The sequence below is a fragment of the Podarcis cretensis genome (genome assembly GCF_951804945.1).
Source record: "Podarcis cretensis genome assembly, chromosome: 3".
Taxonomy (NCBI): domain Eukaryota; kingdom Metazoa; phylum Chordata; class Lepidosauria; order Squamata; family Lacertidae; genus Podarcis; species Podarcis cretensis.
Window position 1 is genome coordinate 95,271,885 of NC_137172.1, and position 20,896 is coordinate 95,292,780.

The 20,896-nt window shown below is 42.4% G+C and overlaps 1 protein-coding gene across 6 annotated transcripts in view; it reads right to left on the bottom strand.

Annotated features, from left to right (window-relative positions):
* Nucleotides 1-20,896, bottom strand: part of LPIN1 (lipin 1) — a 92,646-nt gene that overhangs the window by 6,306 nt on the left and 65,444 nt on the right. For all 6 annotated transcript variants that reach the window (XM_079970417.1, XM_079970420.1, XM_079970419.1 and 3 more), the window contains 14 exons: nt 18,295-18,424; nt 16,716-17,040; nt 14,777-14,870; nt 12,821-13,011; nt 12,234-12,327; nt 11,221-11,290; nt 8,765-8,857; nt 7,192-7,247; nt 6,116-6,257; nt 5,416-5,564; nt 3,961-4,047; nt 1,519-1,671; nt 775-889; nt 200-303 (listed from right to left, as the gene is read on the bottom strand). In XM_079970417.1, the coding sequence (XP_079826543.1) occupies nt 200-303; nt 775-889; nt 1,519-1,671; nt 3,961-4,047; nt 5,416-5,564; nt 6,116-6,257; nt 7,192-7,247; nt 8,765-8,857; nt 11,221-11,290; nt 12,234-12,327; nt 12,821-13,011; nt 14,777-14,870; nt 16,716-17,040; nt 18,295-18,424 (1,803 nt within the window). The remainder of the gene's footprint in view (nt 1-199; nt 304-774; nt 890-1,518; nt 1,672-3,960; nt 4,048-5,415; nt 5,565-6,115; nt 6,258-7,191; nt 7,248-8,764; nt 8,858-11,220; nt 11,291-12,233; nt 12,328-12,820; nt 13,012-14,776; nt 14,871-16,715; nt 17,041-18,294; nt 18,425-20,896) is intronic.

The following is a 20,896-nucleotide window of genomic DNA, read 5'->3' on the forward strand; positions in this document are numbered from 1 at the left end:
GAGTCATTACCTAGCACATAACTGAAATAAATCTTGATAATATCACAATCTGAACTAGATGATGCTCATGGTCCCTCTAAACTCTGCCATTCTGTGATTTCAAGGCGGTCCAGTTAATTTCTACTGTAACACCCAGCATCAAAGGACTTAGAGAAAGAGAACTCCACCCCACATTAGGAGCAAGTGAACTGATACTCACGATGAGATGTTGGTCTTTGCATGCTCTTGAATTAGCTCTCCTTTAGGATTAACAGTGAATATTCTGTTTAGTGAAACTCCCACTTGCTTGTATGAATACACATCCTGGGGGTGGGAAAACAACAAACACAAAAGGTAGGTTCCCCTTCAGTATAAATCGAAAACAGTTTACCTTTCTAAAATGCTTATAATATGTGTTTTACTTCACAGGGTAAAACAAAGAAGGGTCAAGTCATGTGCTTGCTAAATCTCCATGTGTATGAATGTGATGCAGATTGGTGGGAGTATTCTGGAAGAAAGGGTTCACGTGATCAATCTGATGACTGAGGATAACCAGGAAAGTCAAGACCCACAAACCGCAAGACATTTCTGCCAATCCCGTAAGACGTTTGTGCAGATTTCCACGTTCCTCTCCACTTGACCAATTGATATGGATTGAAGAAATGTTTCACAAAACCACATAGAAGTAACGTGTTATTGCAAGTAGCTTGAAACTACAGCATGAACCCCAAACATTATCTGCAGAAGCTCCACCATGGACGAGTCCTCATAAAATAATATCACAAAGGTACTTACAGCAGGCCTATTGCCAAAAGCAGCGTAAAACGGTTCTGTGTTGGGATGAAACAAGTTTTTGATGTCTGTTAGGCACTGAACTTTAAATTTCTCTGGCTTCTTCTCTATTACTTCCCTGAAATAAACCATCACACACAAAAATAGAAGTGTTTTAGAAGTGCTTTATCAATGCAACACGGTCATTTTTCTCAGGCTAAACACAACATTTTAACTGACTGAACTTCAGATTCCCCCCAAAAGAATTGTAAAGATACTCATGGTTCCTTGTTTTAAAAAATGGAAGCTTCCAAACCTAAGTGACGTGGTTAAAGACAACGCACAAATAATATGGCCAATGTTCACTTCTTTAGTCTGATTGATTTAACTTAAAGAGAGTTAAGCATGTGCCTAATTTACTCACTAACATTAAGGGATTTAATTGTACTCTGTTGGACTGTGATCGAGGACCGAAAATAACCTTATGTGACATGTGTAAACCGTTTTTGTGCATTTTATGCAAGTCTCTGCATTCTAAGGAAATAGCATCATTGACGCAACCACAAAATCCATTTTGAGCACACCCTTATAAATAACTAGCAGATATGGTTTGGCCCACTCAAGTCTCATCTTGTAATAAAGATGTGGGATCCTTACAGCTGAAGCTCAGAAAATATTTCGGACAAATAAGCAACCCCAACTACTAGCAAGCCAGGCAACCCTCAACCAGTGAAATTTATAGAATGGCGAGATTCCGTGTTCTCTTACCTGTGGAAAGCTGAGAACAAGCTGCTGGGACTCAGTAATACAGGACCTTGAGGCAGCACCGTTCCTCGTTCGTTAACCCAGTGCAAGTATCCCCGGGTCATATCTGCCATTCCTATCGCACGTGCAGAACAGTATAGGAACTTATACCCATTTCTGTTTCAAAAAGAGAAAACAGTTGCCATCGTCATCAGAAACACACTATCCAGAATCAGCTTTAAACATGTGAGCTGATATTGCCTTTTAATATCTCCCATGTATTGGATAAATTGTATTATGGAATATAGCATTTCTTTCCATTACACCAGTCCAGCCATAAGATATAAGCATTCAGAGCCACGAAGGCTGCAGTCCCATGTTCCAATATGAGGGTGTTTAGTACAACTGATTTCCATAAAAACTCTGCATGGAACAAGGGGACAGAGATGGCTCTGTCATTGGGCCGGGTGAACAACTGCCTCAAGCAGCAGGTTTTAGGGCACCTTTCATTGGCAGCAAATTGCCAATGATTTAGCTTTGTGAGGAGGTGCAGATACAGGGGAAGGATAGGGCATGGGAAACCAAAGCAAGGCTCAATGCATGTGTCTGAGGGAGCAAACGACTCTGAAAGTCAAAGGATGACAGGATGTTGCAGCAGACTAGACCTACGAACCAACACCGAAGAGGGAACTGACTGAAAGTCAAGTGGGGAATTGACTGATCTGATAAGCAGAGTGAAATCAGCTCCGTGAATACAAGAACAGAAAATGGGAGGGATTCTGTAAGGGGCAGATGAACACACACCCCCTCACATATACACTCACACTGTTTCATTTTAGACACCTACTGAAAACCTTTGTTACAGCAAGCCTTTCCAGACACATGATTCAGTTACCTATATTTGTTCTTTAAAGTTTTATAGATGTTACCTTCAGTTTTAATTATGATGGCTTTATGCACGGCTATTTTCATTTCATTTATGGTTTTTAGCGGTGTTTTCTATTCATACTCTGCTTTGGGCAGCTTTTTGATGACGCTGTTTATATAAATTCTAGATTTTTAAAAAGTGTGGGTTGGGTTCCACTACGCTGAGGAGAGTCCTGGACTTTCTCCTGGAGGAATAAAAGACTCCTCAGAACTTCTCAGTGAATGATAAAAGAGTGTGTGAGACCTAAAACAAAAGCTTGAAGAGGGAAAGCAGAGTGGAATCTCACCAACTTATTACAGTGGTACCTCGGGTTAAGAACTTAATTGGTTCTGGAGGTCCGCTCTTAACCTGAAACTGTTCTTAACCTGAGGTACCACTTTAGCTAATGTGGCCTCCTGCTGCCGCCATGCTCAATTTCTGTTCTCATCCTGAAGCAAAGTTCTTAACCCGAGGTACTATTTCTGGGTTAGCGGAGTCTGTAAACTGAAGCGTCTGTAACCCGAGGTGCCACTGTATTATATTTTAGCCAATGTAGGCAAACCACCTTTTGGGTTTTCTGCCTTGTAGTTAAATCCTATGCATATCTGTTAAGGACCGAGATTTGCTGTATTCAACTGAAGTTTCTCATAGGTATGTCTTACAGGACTGCAGCCTCAAGCACCAAACTTTCTGTCAGGAGGGACAGAAAGGTATGTTGTTGTTACCGAGCTCATCAGTGTTAAAGAGCCATGCTTGATCCGAATAATTACCTACCAGGCCCAGACAGGCCCTCCTTCTAGAGAAGGGTAGTCAACCTTTTTATACCTACCGCCCACTAATGCATCTTTCTTGATGGTAAAATTTCCTTACTGCCCACCAGTGCTCGATGGAAGGAGGATTCAGCTTATGCCGTAGAACCCCCTACCGCCCACCTAGAATCCTGAAACGCCCACTAGTGGGCGGTAGGGACCAGGTTGACAACCCCTGATCTAGATTATGCCAAACACTCTTTGGAATTAACCACTTTGAAGACAAAGGTCCTACACGACATCTTAAGAAACGATCAGGAGTACTCTTAGCCTAATTAGAGCCATTTTGTTTTTCTGTGTGAGCAGCCTCTGTGCTGGCATAACGCAGTAGATGCAAACCTTCTCAGAAAAGGCCAAATTCAGTGAAAGGTTAGCTAATATTTATTATTATTGTTGTTGTTATTATTATTTATTAAATTTGCACACCACCGTATACGTGCAGGTCTCACGTGTAAAATCACAAAAAAAACACAAAATACATAATAAAAATAAAAACAAGTACAGTGGTACCTCTACTTACGGACGGGGTGCCATTTGCACCCCAAAAAGTCTAAGTAGAGCGCTGCTTCTGCACGCGTGTGTGACACGACAGAGTGCTCCTGCGCATGCGTGAAGCGCGCAGATTGCTCCTGCGCAAAGCAGCAAACCCGGAAGTAAACACTTTCGGGTTTGCTGTGTTCGTAACCAGAAAAACTGCAACGTGAAGCGAACGCAACTCAAGGTATGCCTGTACAACCCAATAATACTCACTGGCTCACTTTATGATACAATTTGGCAATCCCTTGATGTGTCCAATCTTTGCCAAGAGTGGGCAAAATATGACCTAAAGTATCTGACCTGGAAAAAGAGAAGATTGATTGAATAGACTAGAAGAAATACAAGACTAGCCCACTGTAATACAGAAAAATGCTATGCAATTTTATATAGTTATTTAAAATTGTTATTTGTTACTTATTAACACTGTTTCAGTCTTGCCTTTCAGTGTAAATTCTTCTGTGGTCTCTTTCTAAGAACTCTTAAAAGAGAAAACCATTTTATCCCTCTTTGATTTTAGAGTAGCATTGGAATCAATACAAACACTTTATTAATAATTATTAATTATTATTATTATTATTATTATTATTATTATTATTATTATTATTATTATCTTCATCATCATCATTCCATTTCTGTTCCACGTTTACTCCAAGGAGCTCTACGTAGGATACATACATCTCCCCCTCCCCATTTTATTGTCACAACAATCTTGTGAGACAGATTAGGCTCAGAAACAGTTGCTAGCCCAAGGTCACCCAGTGAGCTTCATGGATGAGTGGGGATTTGCACCCTCGTCTCCCAGGTCCAACTAATCCAACACACTAACCACTATACTGAAATGGCTCTCCTATGGATCAGCTTGCATCGCCAGCATTATTACTGATTCTTGCCTACAGAAATCTGTGTGTCTTAAAATCAGATGAGATGGACATAAGATTAACTCAATAAGAAAACAAAAGCAGGACATTTTAGAATGAATATTAAACAGTTAAAAACAAGCAAAGCAAAATCAGAGAATGGAGAAGCAATAAGCAACAAAGGAAACTGCTACCTAGGGCTCACTGCAATGTGCAGTCTATACAAGTCTCCATATCTCCCATGGTTCACAAACGCCAACCAGAAACACAAGAAAGCATAAAGCTTTATGCCTCTCTATTGGATTGGCATTATGACTTTTGAGTGATGCTGCTGCGTCATGTGATGGAAGCAGACGGGAGATTCGTCCAGTCATCAGTTTGGCTTGGCACATCAGCTTGGACTGGGCCACCAAGACTGGGCAAGAGTCCTGGAATTGGAAGGGACCCTGAGAGTCATTGCTTAGTCCAACCCTAAGCAATGCGGAATCTCAGCTAAAGCATCCATGATAGATGGCCATCTAACCTCTGCTTAAAAACCTCCAACGAAAGAGAGTATGCTGCTCTCCAGGGGAGTTAGTTCCATTGTCGAGAAGCTCTTATTGCCAGAAAGTTCTTCCTCCTGTTTAGCTGAACTCTCCTTTTGGGCAACTTGAATTCAACAGTTTTTTAAAAATGGCCCCAGCACAAAGAGAGCATTGCAAGTGTCTCCCATTATTTTCCACGCTGCTATTTCGAACTTTCTGATGAAGCAGGCAAAACTGTTTTCCCTGAAGGGGAACTTGGCATACTGTGTGCCTTGCAAAGCGCTCACCTCGTAATTGTGCCATCAATGTCAGAAATAATGACCTTGTCATCCCAGTTCCACAAGTAGATGGTGCCTTCACAGCGGCATGTCCCTTGGTACTGTGTTGTAACACTGAAAATCACATCGTTGGGGCCATTCTTAAGATTCAGGCTTTTCTGTCGAAAAAAGCACAAACAAAACCAAAACCCGGATTTCAAGCTATGCGTGTCGACAAACCAGATGGCTCGGAATATTATTAAAGCACAGTTCTTTAAAGGTCTGGCAGTAAATCGCTTTAGTCACACACATTTAAGTCCCTTCTCTTGCATTACTGAACAAGGAAGCAGAATTACAGTCAGGGTAATAAGGAATTCTGCTGTATAGCCAATGGCCTGGAATGTGCAAAGCAGGTAAAACAAGAAAATAAAATACCAGGCTCAACAACAGCAAGCTGCTATGTAAACCACTTAGAGGTTTTCACAATTAAGCAGTATGAAAATTTTGTGGTTTTTTTTTTAAATTAAAAAACCAATCTTCTTATTGATTTTAAATGTCAGTCAATGTACTGGTTGGGTTACACCCTTCTGGTCTTTTTTGGTGCCCCTTGTTCTGTTATATCAACCACTTCATTAAGGCAAACTTTCTTTAACAACACTCAAAAATAGAATCATTGTCCTTCACCCAGTGTCTATGGGTGGAGTGAAAAGTTGATGTGAACGTAACTTACAAGCTGTTCTGAACTGAGTCGAAGGGTCTTTTTGTAACCCACTCCAGACAATAATGGAAGATGACCAGGGTTTGCTGATGATGCAAAGGGTTGACTTGAAGCTCTAGGGTCTTCATCACTTGAAGAAGACTCATCTTTGATTCTGAAACATCATACACAGGCACATTTTATTTATTATATATATATATATATATATATATATATATATATATATATATATATAACATTTATTACTTTTTATTTTGTTTATTACAATTGTATACCACCCTCCCTCCGAAGAGTCCAGGGAAACATTCAGAGTTATTATTCTCCTTTTCTCTGTTTTATCTTCACAACAACCTTGTGGGGTAGATTAGGCAGAGAGAGAGGGGGGGCCTGAGCCCCCCCAGTGTTGAGCAGGGATTTAAAACCAGGTCTCTCCAGTCACCCTATCCCACTGGCTCACCATCATATTCATAATATTGACTTTGAGGAGGGTTCTTTAAATACACGTCCTGCCAATCATGCACACAAATAAGCACACACATAGTTGTACCTACACATTCAGAATAACAGTGTGATATGTTGGAAGTCAATGTCTCTCCCATGAAGAAAAATTCGAAGGAAGGAAGGAAGGAAGGAAGGAAGGAAGGAAGGAAGGAAGGAAGGAAGGAAGGCAAGCAAACAGGCAGGCACACTGGGGTCAAAAATTCTAGCCCTGACCCCTTTTCTGGTGCAATTTCCCCTCACATTCACACCTGCAATCTGAAGTGGTACAGTTAAAACAGAAGAAAGGTATCATGTTTTTTTTATTATTATTATTATTATTATTATTATTATTATTATTATTATTATTCTGAATCTGCACATCAGCTCTTACTGGTCATTCCTCACACACACAAACATGGGAGAACTAGACCCACATCCCAACTCAGCTTTGAAATTCATGGGGCCTAACCTACCTCACAGGACTATCTGAGCAAATGCATATAGGCCATATAAATGTAGTAAGTTGCTGCTATTATTGAGAAGGCAAATGAAGCAAAACTTCTAAAGCACTACATAAGCTGAAAAGCAGGACAGAAATGATTTGATACCTGTCTTGAATGCTCGACTCTTCTTTTCCACTCAAACCTGGCATGGGCTTCGTTTCCTGTAGGCGAAACATTAAGAAGGTGAAGAACAGAGCCGGCTCTGAAAATTACACACGCAGTCACAGTAGAACTACCCTGGTGCATGGAAGAGGGGAAACTGCAGCTCACCACCTCCCTGACTTCCAAGCAGATAGGAGGAACACCAAGGATGAACCAACAGCCAACAGCAAGGCCTACTCACCTGTCTGTTCATAGAGTCCAATAATCCACACGAAAGGTTGTTACAGTTCCACAGAATCCTTTCACAGAGTCTAACACAAGGATTTCCAGAATATTAGCCTTGTTTCGCGGTCCTGGGCTTCATCAGTAGTACAAACTCATATATGATCACAGGACAGTGGATCTTATAGCATAGTAGTAGCTGCTGTCTTAGACTCCGTGAAAGGATTCTGTGGAACTGTAACAACATTTCGTGTGGATTGTTGGACTCTATGAACAGACAGGTGGAATAGACACTTTCACATATATGGACCTTATTCATAAACTGATTAGAGAATGAACTGATCCACTGGGTCTTCTATTTTTTTCGTTGAACTTCATGAGCTACTTCTGTTGAAATCTACAATTCAATACAACGAAGTGTATATATTATTTTTTCAAACGTACAGCCGGTTACTTCTTGTGTGTTTACTGCCCTGGTAAGTGGCAACAACACCACCGTTGGGAGGGCGGCAGTGCCTTCCAGCAACTGGCTGCTCCTGCTCCTAGAGGAAGCACCAGTTATTATGGTTAATAGCTACTGGCAGACCACGGCTCTTAGAAGCTAGATGGAAGATAGGTCCACCCATGGTCGTCAGATAAGGCAGCCAAATGTTCAAGTAGCAATCGTGTTCAATCTGTCATATAGGGTAGGTATGAAGAGCGGGTGCCCATCACCACAATGGCTTTCCTGAAAGCTTCCTGACGGCATCAGGCTGAACACTCTCGGAGACATAATGTTCAGCTCCATGGGCCTTTTCCCCCAAACAGCATGGCAATTCTTAGGTTCTTAGATAGTGGCTTGAGATCACTACTTGAGCACATATATATGCAGGGCTGTGCGCATGCTGTGCTGATGCAGGGGGAAAAAACACCAAGTGCAATATCGGGTGCAGAATTCAGCATCCTGAAAACCTCCACTTTTGTTTTCAAAACAAGTTTCTAGCCCTTATTGTTGCAAGAATATAATTAAACGTCTGCAGGCAACATCAGACGAAAGGCCCTCAGCCAGGTCTGAAGGTTTCAATGTTCAAGGTCTCAGTGCACTGCATCGTTACTTAACCCCTCCTCATATGAGCAGGAGCAAAATAAATTAAGCAAAATGGCAAAAAATGTGAGAATTTTATCGAAAACGCCCCACAAATTCTTCATGAAGTTTGCAGGTTACAGAATTCAACTCTTCTTTCTGCTAAATTTGGGTTGCTTAGGAAACAAAGTCAAAAATACAAACTTTTGGTTATCAGGCATTACACACAGCCCCATATATATGGTTTTCTAACCTGGGGGGAAATTCGGTCCATCTAGTTTCCGAACTTACCTCTTTGATAGAGCTAGTCCTCCCTCGCCATGAAAACCACCATCTTCCACCTTTTTTTGGCATCTTATCCCTCATTATAGAATCCACAGTGGCCTGTGATAAATGGATGGTAACATAAATAATGGAACAGAACAAAAAGTAATCTAACTCATGCAAACGAAAATATTTTTTTTAGAAAAAAACAACAAACCACACGCAATTTAAAACTCAAGCAAAGAGAGTAAAAGGAAACATACTATCTGTGGACCACAAATCTTGTCAAAGCAAAACCTAATGGTATCCACCAGAACTGTACGGAAGTAACTTAAACAAGAACACTTACAAAATTTAAAAAAAGAAGAAGAGAAAATGGGAACGAAACAAAACGAAACAAAAGCATAATAAGCCATTAGTATAATGTTTAGGAGACTGGGGAGAAAGAAGTCTCTACTTCACAGCTGTTTAGTAAAAATCATAAAGGGTTTCTGCTGCTAAGAAACACGGTTAGGCAAGATGGTTAGCTGTCCCCATTAAATAATTATGAAACTAAGCAAGATGGTTGGTTTGGTGTCTCTTGAAAGCTATTCAGGAGAGTACTGGCTAAGAGGTATAATATAATGAAACATTCAGCACCAAAATAGCCACTAGTTGCTTCTTGATGAGGGTGCGGAAGTTTATTTCCTTAACATGTTGGACAGCAAAAAAAATTCCTAAGTGCAGAATTTGTTTTATCCTACAAACTAATATGCAAGTTCAGTGCATATTCTCTCCACGTGGCCTTATGTAAGGATTGACAGCAATTAAAGCAAGCACAACCTATTCAAATTCACTTGGATAAATTCTGAAAAAAAGAATATCTGTGCTGATCCGCACAGGAGCATTTGCTACTTGGTGACTGCAACCATAAACAATGATATGCATGCACAACTGGGCCATTACAGATAAAGCAAGCGGTCCCCTTAAAGGTTAAGGGACCCCTGACCATTAGGTCCAGTCACGGACGACTCTGGGGTTGCAGCGCTCATCTTGCTTTATTGGCTGAGGGAGCCGGCGTACAGCTTCCAGGTCATGTGGCCAGCATGAGTAAGCCGCTTCTGGCGAACCAGAGCAGTGCACGGAAACGCCGTCCCCTTACATTGCTTCAAATGCTAATGCCTTCCAAGAGAGTATTTTCATATTCTAATGTCAAAGCTTACAACAACAAAAATGCCGCAAAGTTGGGTTATTTACATGCATGTGTGAACTGGACCTATGTGAGCAGGAGAGAATGTGGCAAAAAGAATGCTCCAAAATATGATTCAGACATGGTTCCAAATAATCCTAAATCAGCACTGGTGACAGCAGGTCACCACATATACTTCCAGCCAATGGTTTCTGATTTCTTTAAGACCTGTTTTGGCTACAGCACTGTGGCACCCTGAACCCTTTGCTAGAATTGATAGATTTGAATTTCATTGATCTATCTGCGGATATCTCTAAAAAGTGTGTCTCTGTCTCGAGAGGCAAGAGAGATGTGTGTCACTGAGTCCCATCAGTTCATCAAATGCTAAACAGATCAAGAGTTGTTTTTTTTTTAATATTCTTTTTTATTATCTTTCATTTATCACACACACAAAAAAAACAAAAAAAAAAAAACCAGATCAAGAGTTGTTTTGACCTAGCTGCAGGTTAATATCAGACTGCCAACAGCGCTGGTTCGGCTGTCAACAAGCAGAGAGGTCCGTAGCCAAATATAAATGTATCCAGCATTGCACTTTCAAGTTGGAGTTACTCTTTAATAGCTATTTTACACGAGAGATGCTATACTCTAATCTTTCTGTCCTCCAGCAGAGGACATTGGGATCAAAGGAAGGCTTACAGCCCAACTCTTAAAGTTCAGCCTTAGCACACAGTTCTCAAGAGCCACTGAAATCAATACAACAAATGAGCATTAATCAAGCTGGTCTGCCTGCAAAAAGAAGTTCAACTGTTGAGATGAACCGTTCGTTCCTAAAGGTTTGCTGTTTGAATACAAGTCAGATTCATGAAGTCACAAGCGCATCCTCAGCCTAAGTCTAGAAAATGTTGGTTCGTAGCCCCAGCAGTGACCAAGGCAATATAACCACTGATATGCATGAAGCTGAGGACCATTTTAGACCACATGAGCTGGGGGGAGTTGGCACACATAACTGAAATTACAACTCTCTTGCAAGCGTTCTTAAAGTGTCTCAACCAGAACATACACAGCTTACGACAGAAACGCTTCTCCCATCCCAGTCCCAGGAATAGGAAGACTAGGAGAAAAAGAAAGAAGCAAGGCCATATTGCCCCAAAGTGTGTTGAGGCTTGGGAAGCACAGACACGTAAAAGCATGATTCATGGATGGTAGCCAGCACTGTCCAAGTGCCTATGGGCTCCTCCCTCTGATTTTTTGCTATATTCTTGGGCATGGTGGCCTTTATTTCTTTTCCCCAAAAGGCTTCCAGGGTCAATCTCACCTTTGGCAAAGGTTTCTGGAATGCTTGCATCGCCAGCAGAAGAGGAGCTGCTGTAGTCCAGTTGTAGTACCTAGGTCAAAAACAATTTGATGCACCATTATTGAAACTATCTGCCCAATATCAACACATGTGAAATATACTCAGAGTCAAGAGTAGATTTCATGCTCTCTATTCAGCTCATAGTAGTGAGGAGGAATGGAAGTTCCCCCAGAATGTCTGCTTTATATACATTATTTACACAATGGGCCCCACGTGATTGGCTAATTCCGGGATTCACCTGTAGGCCAATCAGGTTGCGGGTTCCCTTCCACCTGGAGCTGGATTGGGTGGCTCCTGTAGACCAATCAGACTGCTGCATTCTGGACCCTATTGTTCTAGGACCAATCAGACTGCTGCATGCTGAATCCTATTGTTCTAGGACCAATCAGACTGCTGCCTTTTAGATCCTATTCAACTCAGTACATAACAACACGCCTCAAGGCACAACTTCTCATATGCCAAGGAGCTAAGCAACTATACAGCTTTTAGAATACGTCTGAAGGCAGCCCTTTATAGGGAAGTGTTTTTTTATATAATGTTGAATGTTTTATTGTGTTATTATATATGTTAGAAGCCACCCAGAGTGGCTGGGGAAACCTAGTCAGATAAGTAGGGTACAAACATCATCATCATCATCATGCCATCAGGTTAGTGCAGTGGCATTGAGTTACATCTGCACTAGGACTGATCTGTAAGACTGAGAGCAAGATGGATAATGTACTGATTCACTTCTCTGGAGAAGCTCCTGTATGGCTACAGCTCGGGTGGTTAGAGCATGACACTGATAACGCCAAGGCTGCAGGTTCAATCCCCCTATGAGACAGCTGCAATACAGGGGGCTGAATCAGATGATCCTTGAGGTCCCTTCCAAAACTCTATGATTCTATGAGCTATGGAAATAGCTTCAAATACTCTCATCTGTTGTTGTTGTTTTAATTATCATTATTTCTATAACTCTGCTGAGTTATACTTACTTGCTTCCAATCTTCACCACAAGGTTAGGGTCGTCGATAATAGCAGGATTGTCCACAAACTGCTGATAACTTACTTCTTGTTCTAAGAACTTTTCTGTCAGGAGAGGAGGGAGGGCGAGGAAAGAATTCATGAGACGCAGGTAGTGATGGGATATATGGCAAAGCTGGCCCCGTCAGTACTGCTTGAATAGCAGGCAATAAGGGGACCAAAGAAGGATAACTGCACCCCTTAAGACAGGTCCACCCAACCAGCAACATGCAGCGCCGAGGGACTTCTGGCGGTTCCCTCACTGCGAGAAGCAAAGCTACAGGGAACCAGGCAGAGGGCCTTCTCGGTAGTGGCGCCCACCCTGTGGAACGCCCTCCCATTAGATGTCGGAGAGATAAACAACTACTAGCGTGAGGGTCAAACAACAATGCCCAGAATTCTTTGAAGGGGGGGGGGGAATCTGTGTTGATTCAAAGTTCAGTGGGTTCGCAGCCAAAAGTTCCATCATGCCTTGCTGTACAACACCCACAAGAGGTCACTGTTTAGTTTTCCAGAAGAGGTAGTATAATAAATAGAAGTACAGAAGCTCTCTACATACCTTTAGATATTTCTTTGTTCTCACTAAGTCCCCCGCAAAGTGAGATAGCAATGGACGGCAGGTCCCTTATTCCATCTGAGGTGCTCTCGATGCCGCTATCGATACCTGAGCTTCCGACTGTCTGAGGTGACTGGTTTGCTGAGCGGGGTGCATTTTCACTCGCAACCTTCGACTGGGCGGCATGTTCGTCACTGAGAAGAGAAGACTGGCTTAGCTGTCTCCGACACCCATACAAGCTCACATATCTCCTCATCTTACATGCCCAAACTTGAATCGTACTCCCTTGGTGCTAGCATTGCATCGGCCTGTGCACTGAGTTATCTCTCATAGCCAGGATGGGACCCCTGTGGCCTGAAGACATCTGCAGCTTCCCTAAACCACAGACAGCACGGCCTAATGGTCAGGGATAATGGGAGCTGGAGCCCAACAGGCTCCCCAAACTTGGTTAAAGCTTCCAAGCACAGGAACGTCATAAAAATGTACTTGACTGACAGAATTGTGGGGGTTTTTTACATTGCTTCCAGGCTCGTTCCCACTTATCAGCACTCAGACATGAGCTGACTGCTGCACCCCTGAGACTCTTAGTGTGGACCATCAGCTATCAGAACTCTTTTAGGGGGGAAAAACCAAACTACATTTCTAGCCTTGTTGGCTGGAGAGGTTAATTTGAAGGTGTGATAAGTGTGTTTCTTTATGCATATACAGTTGCCTCCATGATTACTACTTCTATTTATATTTCAGTTACTTCTGTTCACTGTTTTTAAAAGGTATTAACAGCTGAAAACAGAAACGTGGGGCAGGTGGATATAGATATATATGTATCTACTCAGAAGTAAGTCCCATTGAGATAAATGGAGCTTTCTCTCCCAGATAAGAGGGTTTAGGATTTTAAGCAACGTTGGTATCAAGCGTACCAAACTCTGTGAAAGCTCTGCTCAAGCATGGAATTTTGCATGCAGATATCCTGAAAACCTCAGCTTTCATTTTAAGTGTGTTGGCGGCGGAAGGAACCGGTTAGGCTTAAAGGTGTGTGGATAATTGCTTGGTGAAATCTCAAAAGGCTGAGGGCTTTAGAAGGATTTGCAGTGGTCAGGGTAGGGACTCAGGGGCACGCGTAAATTCTTTCCACCCCTCAGGACTACCAAAATTCAAAACAAAGCAAACACAAAAGTTGCTTAAATTGCACGGTTTATCTTTTTGCCTGTACAATGTTCATGGGAATAAAGGTGCATCATCACATTCCATTATTTTAAGGAGCACCAGGGCCTCATTTTTTTAAAAAAAAATGCATGGCAGAATCCTCACTCCACCTTTTGCCGCCACCACCCTTTGACCGTCCCCAAAGTTCTCACTTCTTCCTCATGAAGGTGAGAAGGAATGTTCAGGTCTGTCCTTATTGTGTCATCTGGACCCTAAACTGTGGGGAATCTTAGGTATGGTTCGTTTAAAGCAAACCAGCTTCATAAACTATGCTTTGAAGGTGGCTTGCTTCAACAAGCTATAGTTAACCACATTTTGTCTAGCTTGGGCCATCATAATAGGCTGTGCTCAATCTATAATGAAAGCAAAAGCTTCTGAATTCCTCCACATCAGAGAAGGAGGGGAGAGTATGTGAGCCCAAGGCAGAGTTTAGTATGCTCTTTCTCAGCCTAGTGCCCTCCATACATTTAGTACTACAATTTCCATCTGCTTCAGCAAGAATGGCCAATGACCAGGGACAATGGAAGTCACAGTCCAATACTTCCGGTGGGTACAAATTATCCGGCAGAATCTGATTTCCTAAACAACCTCTGAAGAATACTATGTGGAAAGTGAATATATCCACCATTACTGGAGGATATAAGCTCCACTGACATTGTTGCAACCATTAGGGAACTGCTTCTTGATCCATGCACACCATTGTTGTCTGTTCAATCAGACAGATGCATTACAAGTGCTAATTAATACCATGCGTACTTTTTAGGAAAATAGAGTGCAGCAACCTCTGGCTCCATATCTGTGATGTCATCTAAATAAACACCGTCAGCACCAAGATGTCGGCTGCGCTTATCTGTGAAAGGCAGAAAAAACCACGGTATTAATAGAAAGCACTCAATTTGAACACTCATTTCTCTCCTCCAGAGGAAGCCACAGATTCTGCTTGCCTGGTGTGTGTTTGTTTGTTTGTTTGTTTGAGGATGTACAGTCGGTCCACTGGCAAAATATCTAATTCTCATGGTAGCAACTAACGGCCCTCATCTCCTTCAAAGCTGCCTTGGCCATACGGCTTTGTCTTGGTTTAGGAAGGTGCATGTGAGTTATCCCTTCCTGATATAACATAATATAGAATGAGAGGGCAATGCTGCAGAGGAAGACAACAAAGGGAGGTGCAAAATTTGTAATTTCAAACAAAGAGCACTAAACCCCAGCCTTTGCTTTGCATCTGCACCCATTTGGTCATTTGCACAGTCACAGTTTGGCTTGGATTGACATGCAAACTGGTTCAGAATGTTCTTAGAATTAACGTAAGGGCTGTTGTTCTCTGGTCCCATGTGAGGCCATCCCATAAGCACCTAAGTTTGGCCACTGGAGAACAGGATGCCAGACTATATGGGCCTTTGGTCTGATCCAGAAGGGCTCTTTATTAGGTTCTTGAAGCCGGGGGGGAGGGGGGATGCAGCTATGCAGTGGGGAAGTGTGCCCCAATGACATAAAAGCTAAATAGCTTCCAGTATTGGGGGGGGGGACACACCCAGAACATTAGAGAGCAAGCAATCATAAGTATTTCTGCTTGAAGATAGAGGAGAAACCTAGAGAGAATAGGAAACCTCCCACTGATTTCAAGGGGGCTGGGATTCTAGCTATCCCGCTTGCGAGCAAAGCAAAAAAACCAAAAAAACCAAATGCTTAAAAGGAGGAAACTTGTCTGTATCCTGTTGCATGCCTGTGAGAATGAGAGATCTTTCGCTTTCACAGTCAGCTGTAAACAAATGAACTTACGCAAGACACAGCTACACAAGCACATGACTACGTAAGAGCCTGAGAAAGCTGTCTGGAAGGTGAAATGCTTCGAGTTCCCACAACAAGGTAAACAAGGGATCTCCAAGCATTTCTTCCGCAGAGATTTCTTCTGCCGAGTCTCTTCACTTCCCCCTTTTGAGGTACAGAGCCTGACTTTCCACCAACGGACTCCTCCTCTAGCACCTGATACTTAAGTGATGGAAACTTACTGGAACATTCCTGAACCAAAGCTTGCCCTTCTTCCATTTTTGGAACCTCCGCTGAATTTCGCCCGAAGTGAAATTAAAAGGTCAGTTTTGGGAAGCAAGGTAGAGAGGAGGTGATGACCCCAAGACCACCTTCAAATTGGCTTCCAACTCTGCTTGTTGGGGAACAAGCCCTGGTAAATTTAACAAGGCTTGCTTCTGACTGACTGCACATAGTTAACAACTACTCTGGAATCTGTTTGAGGCAGAGTGACAAAACCTTTGACAAAATCTCCAAAGAAGCTCAAGGGAATATGACAGTGTCTCGGGACAATTTGTGCATCTTTCGCTGCAACAGCCAATTCAGCCAGTGTGTTTTGGGGCGCTGGGAGGAATTCAGAAAGCTGAAGTTTTTCTCCCTTCCACCCCCCACCCCTCCCCTTGCTCCCTATCCCCTCTAGGCTTGCAAATTTGGATCCATCTAAGGAAGACATTTCCCTTTCTTCCCCGGTCTCTCAGTCAAAAACCTCTTTGCAAATTAAGTTCCACTGCTGCTTATACAAGACAAACTTCTTTCTTCCTTTCATCCCCATTATCTCATTTTAAAAAAACCAAAAACCAGGCACAATTAGTTTTTCTCTTAAGAAACTGCTTAAACTTTTCCAGTGCCTGGGTTCAAAACCAGAAGCAATCGTACAAGCAGCTTTTACCTTTTTTCCTGGAGGGAGAATCGGTCTTGCTGCTTGTTGGCTGTGCCAAACAAGCCATAGCCTGCTTGACGTCTTCATTTGCAGGGAGTGGAGGTGCAGCTGCCCCTAACATTTCTACATTTGGCTCATTTATCTCAGGTATTCCTTCTTGAAGCTCAGGTTCTTCCAGAGTCAGCACAGCATCCGCCTGTTCAACGGCAGGTAAGGGAGTACTACTCTGAAGATCCTCCAGAACGTCGTTTTGAATGACTCGAAAGTGAGTGCTTTCAGAAGGATTCACATTCACCGCAGAGCCGGATTCTTTTAGCCTGAGTGGAATAGCAGACTGGAAAGAGAATACACACCTGTTTAGCAACGCTTCCCTGATTAAGAAGAAACAAGATGCTGTGAAAAGCAAGCACTGCTTTCACACCAAAACCTAAGTAATTGTCCTAACACTGCCATGTAATGATAAACAGCAGCAGCAACCCTGGGTTTGCAGCCAAGCACGTGCTCAAAAAAAAAGCAGCCAGTCTTTACTTTCCAATCAGGGTAACAGTCTGATAGTTGTGTCTATGGAAACCACTTTCCCAGGGCACAGTTACAAAGTCACAGAACTGTAGAGTTAGAAAGGATCGCGAGGGTCATCTAGGCCAGTGTTTCCCAAACTTTGGTCTACAGCTCTTTTTGGACTAAAACTCCCATCATCCCTAGCTAGCAAGACCAGTGATCAGGGGTGATGGGAATGGTAGTCTCAAAACAACTAGAGACCAAAGGTTGGGAAACACTGATCTAGGCCAACCCTCTGCAATGCAGGAGTCTTTTTTTTGCCCTGTGTGAGGTTCGAACCCATGAACCCTGAGATGAAGGATCTCATGCTCTACGGACTGAGCTATTCCACACAGTCGGAGGCACATGATGCAGCCATCTTGCTGAAGCTACGACGGCATGAGCTGGGCAGTGCCTGGATGGAAGACCACCTGGGAATTCCCCCCACACACATATACCATAGAACACCTTGGTTGGTTGACTGGTTGTCCCTCAAGTTGGCGAGACTCTTCTCACAAGAAACCAAGCCCATGGAATGAGCTGTTCAGCAGGCACCTTCTGTTTTAACATTTAAACACCTGTTTAAATGTTAAAACTAACCTATTCCAACAAGCACCTGCTGGCCATTAAGAGATTATCCTTCTGTAAAAGTTAGATGATCTCCAATTTTAAATTTCGATATGTTTTTTAATGTGTGGTTTTATATATTATTGCTGTAAACCGCTCTGACGTCTGGGGTTTTTTTTAATGAACAGCGGTACATTTTTTTTATTTTTGCAAATGAATAAAATATAAATTGAATGCAATGACAAACTACAGTTAGTTTAAAACTTTTTGAAGCCACACCAGAGGAGAACAGGAAATCATCCTATCGCAATGATTGTGCACATAGCAATAAGTTTTGTTTTGGTGTTATGACTTCACCCTCCTTTAAAATATATTTGTTAGTTCTCCGTTACCTTAAGACAGTCAGCTCTAAAAACAGAAGAAAGATTGAAGCTATTTTATCATAGGCATTTGAAAATATTCCGGAGGAGGTTTCCCCTCATACCTTTGTGGCTTGAGGTAGTTCGCCCCAGTCCCAATGCATTTGTGGATTATTCTTCTGGACACCCCTTTCCAAAGATTTATTGACTAACTCAGAATCACTTTTAGGCGTTGGAGGCCGTGAACCTGAAGGACTGCAGAAAGAAGTGGGGAGGAAATGGGAGAAGACATGCATTAAACAACAATAAGCGTAAGTACAACCTCAGGGCAATTTGAGATGATTTATAGCTATATTGTTAGTGGCAATCTGAACTGAAACATGCTGAATGCATTTCAGACTTAAAATGCAGTATGAGCCCAGTTCAATAGGCAGCCGAAAGCACGAGGTTTTAAAGTTACATGCAAAGTAATTTGTGAGACTCAAAACCCTAGCAATATAAAAGCTGCTTGCAAAGTACTTAGTGGGTCTATGAATGCAATATAAATATTCAAGCAACCCTAAGCACATTTATTGCAGGGGGTAGGGGTTGAATCCCACTAGCTTCCAATGGGATGTATACTTCCAAGAAAGTTTATTTAGGGTTTAAAGCTTAGTAACATAAATCAGTAGTTTGCCAGCACACAAATAGACTCCCATAGCTTTCTTTTGCAGAGAAAAGTCAATAAATGCTAATCTATGTTAGTATTCTGAAACCCCAGGAAAGCCACGTTTTGTGAACAGGTAATGTGCAAATGTGGCTGGCCATACACAAGGGTTCCGATACCATGAAAAATAGGCAACAGGAGATGGTGGTGGTGGTGGTGGTGGTGGTGGTGGTGGTGATGATGATGATGATGATGATGATGACAATGGTTGACAACCCACCCTTGACCCTAAGGTCCTCAGGGTGGGATACACAACATTAAAACACAATATTAAAAAGAGTTTAGAGCAACTTATAATGCCAAAAACAAGGTGATTCCTAGAATTCTAGACCCCAGGTGTCCAAAGTAAAAGGGTACCCAAGGTTCCTTATCACAAGGATATCCTGGGACAGGATGAGTTAGACCCCTATAGCATGAATTCACTCAGTGCATTCTCTTCCATAGGGAGACACAGAATAGCCCTGCAACATGGAAATGCCTGAATCAGTCCTAAATGGACAGGTCACATGAACCACTAATCTGATTGTGGACAAAACGGTTGCCTTGGAAAACAAAGGATGCAATAAAAATCCATTTATGCAAGTAACGTTTTAATGCATAGTGGCAGCACTGACAAACTGATGGGAAGGAAGGAAGGGGGAAGGAACTGGTGCATTGATTCAGTTCTCCCTCAAGCACACATACACACACACACACACACACACACACACCAGGTATGCAGTGTCAAATCTGTGTAGGCTGTTACACAGGCAGCCTTTGACCCATGGCCCACCTCCCTGCACAAACATTTTTGTGCAAACATGTCCTGATCCAGAAAAATAATGTGCTGATCCCAGAGGATCAGGATGTAAATATTTGAAACTTGAATCTATGGATGTGCTTACACAAAACAAGAGAAATGATCTGTTTTCTTACTTAATTGGGGGGGGGGGTACAATAGCTCAGCTAGTGAAGAACTTTAGGATACAACAAACTAGTTTGTCCAACCAACTACATATATAAAAATGATACATGAGGCTGAAAGAATCCCAAGTTCTTGGTCCCCCTGGTACCCAAAATCATTCTGATGTTGTCCAATTCTGCACCCACCTAATATTGAGCAAACTAAACTTGAGTTCACACCACCAACACACTAAACATATGACGTGCGTCATAAGTCATCAAGAAGACATGAATAATTCGGTTCTGGGACTATTAAGGAGAAGTTCTACAAAACTGCCTTTTTAAGCTAGGAAACTGCAACCCTTTTTGGTCTTGTGGACACATTTGCAATCTGGAGCAACCGGTGGGCACCACATACAGAGATACAAATGCCAAAACCTATTCTGTTCATTGCAGCAGCATGCTCCTTCCAGCCTAATTTCGGGAAATAGTGGGGGGGGGAGAGGTCCCCGTGGGCATCTGGAAAGCCTACTGCAAGTGGGTCTGGACTACGTCGCCAATCCCTTTCTAAAGCCAAAGCCCAGATTAAACTGTTATCGTGTTGAAAGGGAAATGGCATCTCTGCGTTACTAGAACAGGAACTATTTTTTTAATAATAGCCCTAAGAGTTTAACTGAGCGTTTAGTCTCAGTACTAATACACTTCTACATTATGGACAGCGTGAAAAAGAAAATGCATTATGCCAGGTCAAAACGCATTAGATCATAAATTTGTCCTGTACTGTATTAGCAATCCCCTAGAAGAACATCATACCTTTCTTAAAAGTTGTCCTGCAACAAATAACGCAGACCCGTTGCCTCAAAGAGTTTACAATTTGAGTTTGACAGAAAGCAGGTTCCCCGGGCGGAAAAAAAGCAAACACATTTAGACTGTGTGGAGAAGGACAGCACCAGGACTTCCACTAGTTCTGTGTGATCTTAGATTACATTTTCATTGGAACTGCAGAAATCTGGAAGCATCAGGGTGTGGAGGGTTTATGAGCCAGCAAACTGGATGTTAGCAGTCTGCTCTTCTCTAATGTATTTTGGCATCCAGCTGAGCAGACCCAAAATAAGCCTTAAAGGCTGGAACTGTTCCTC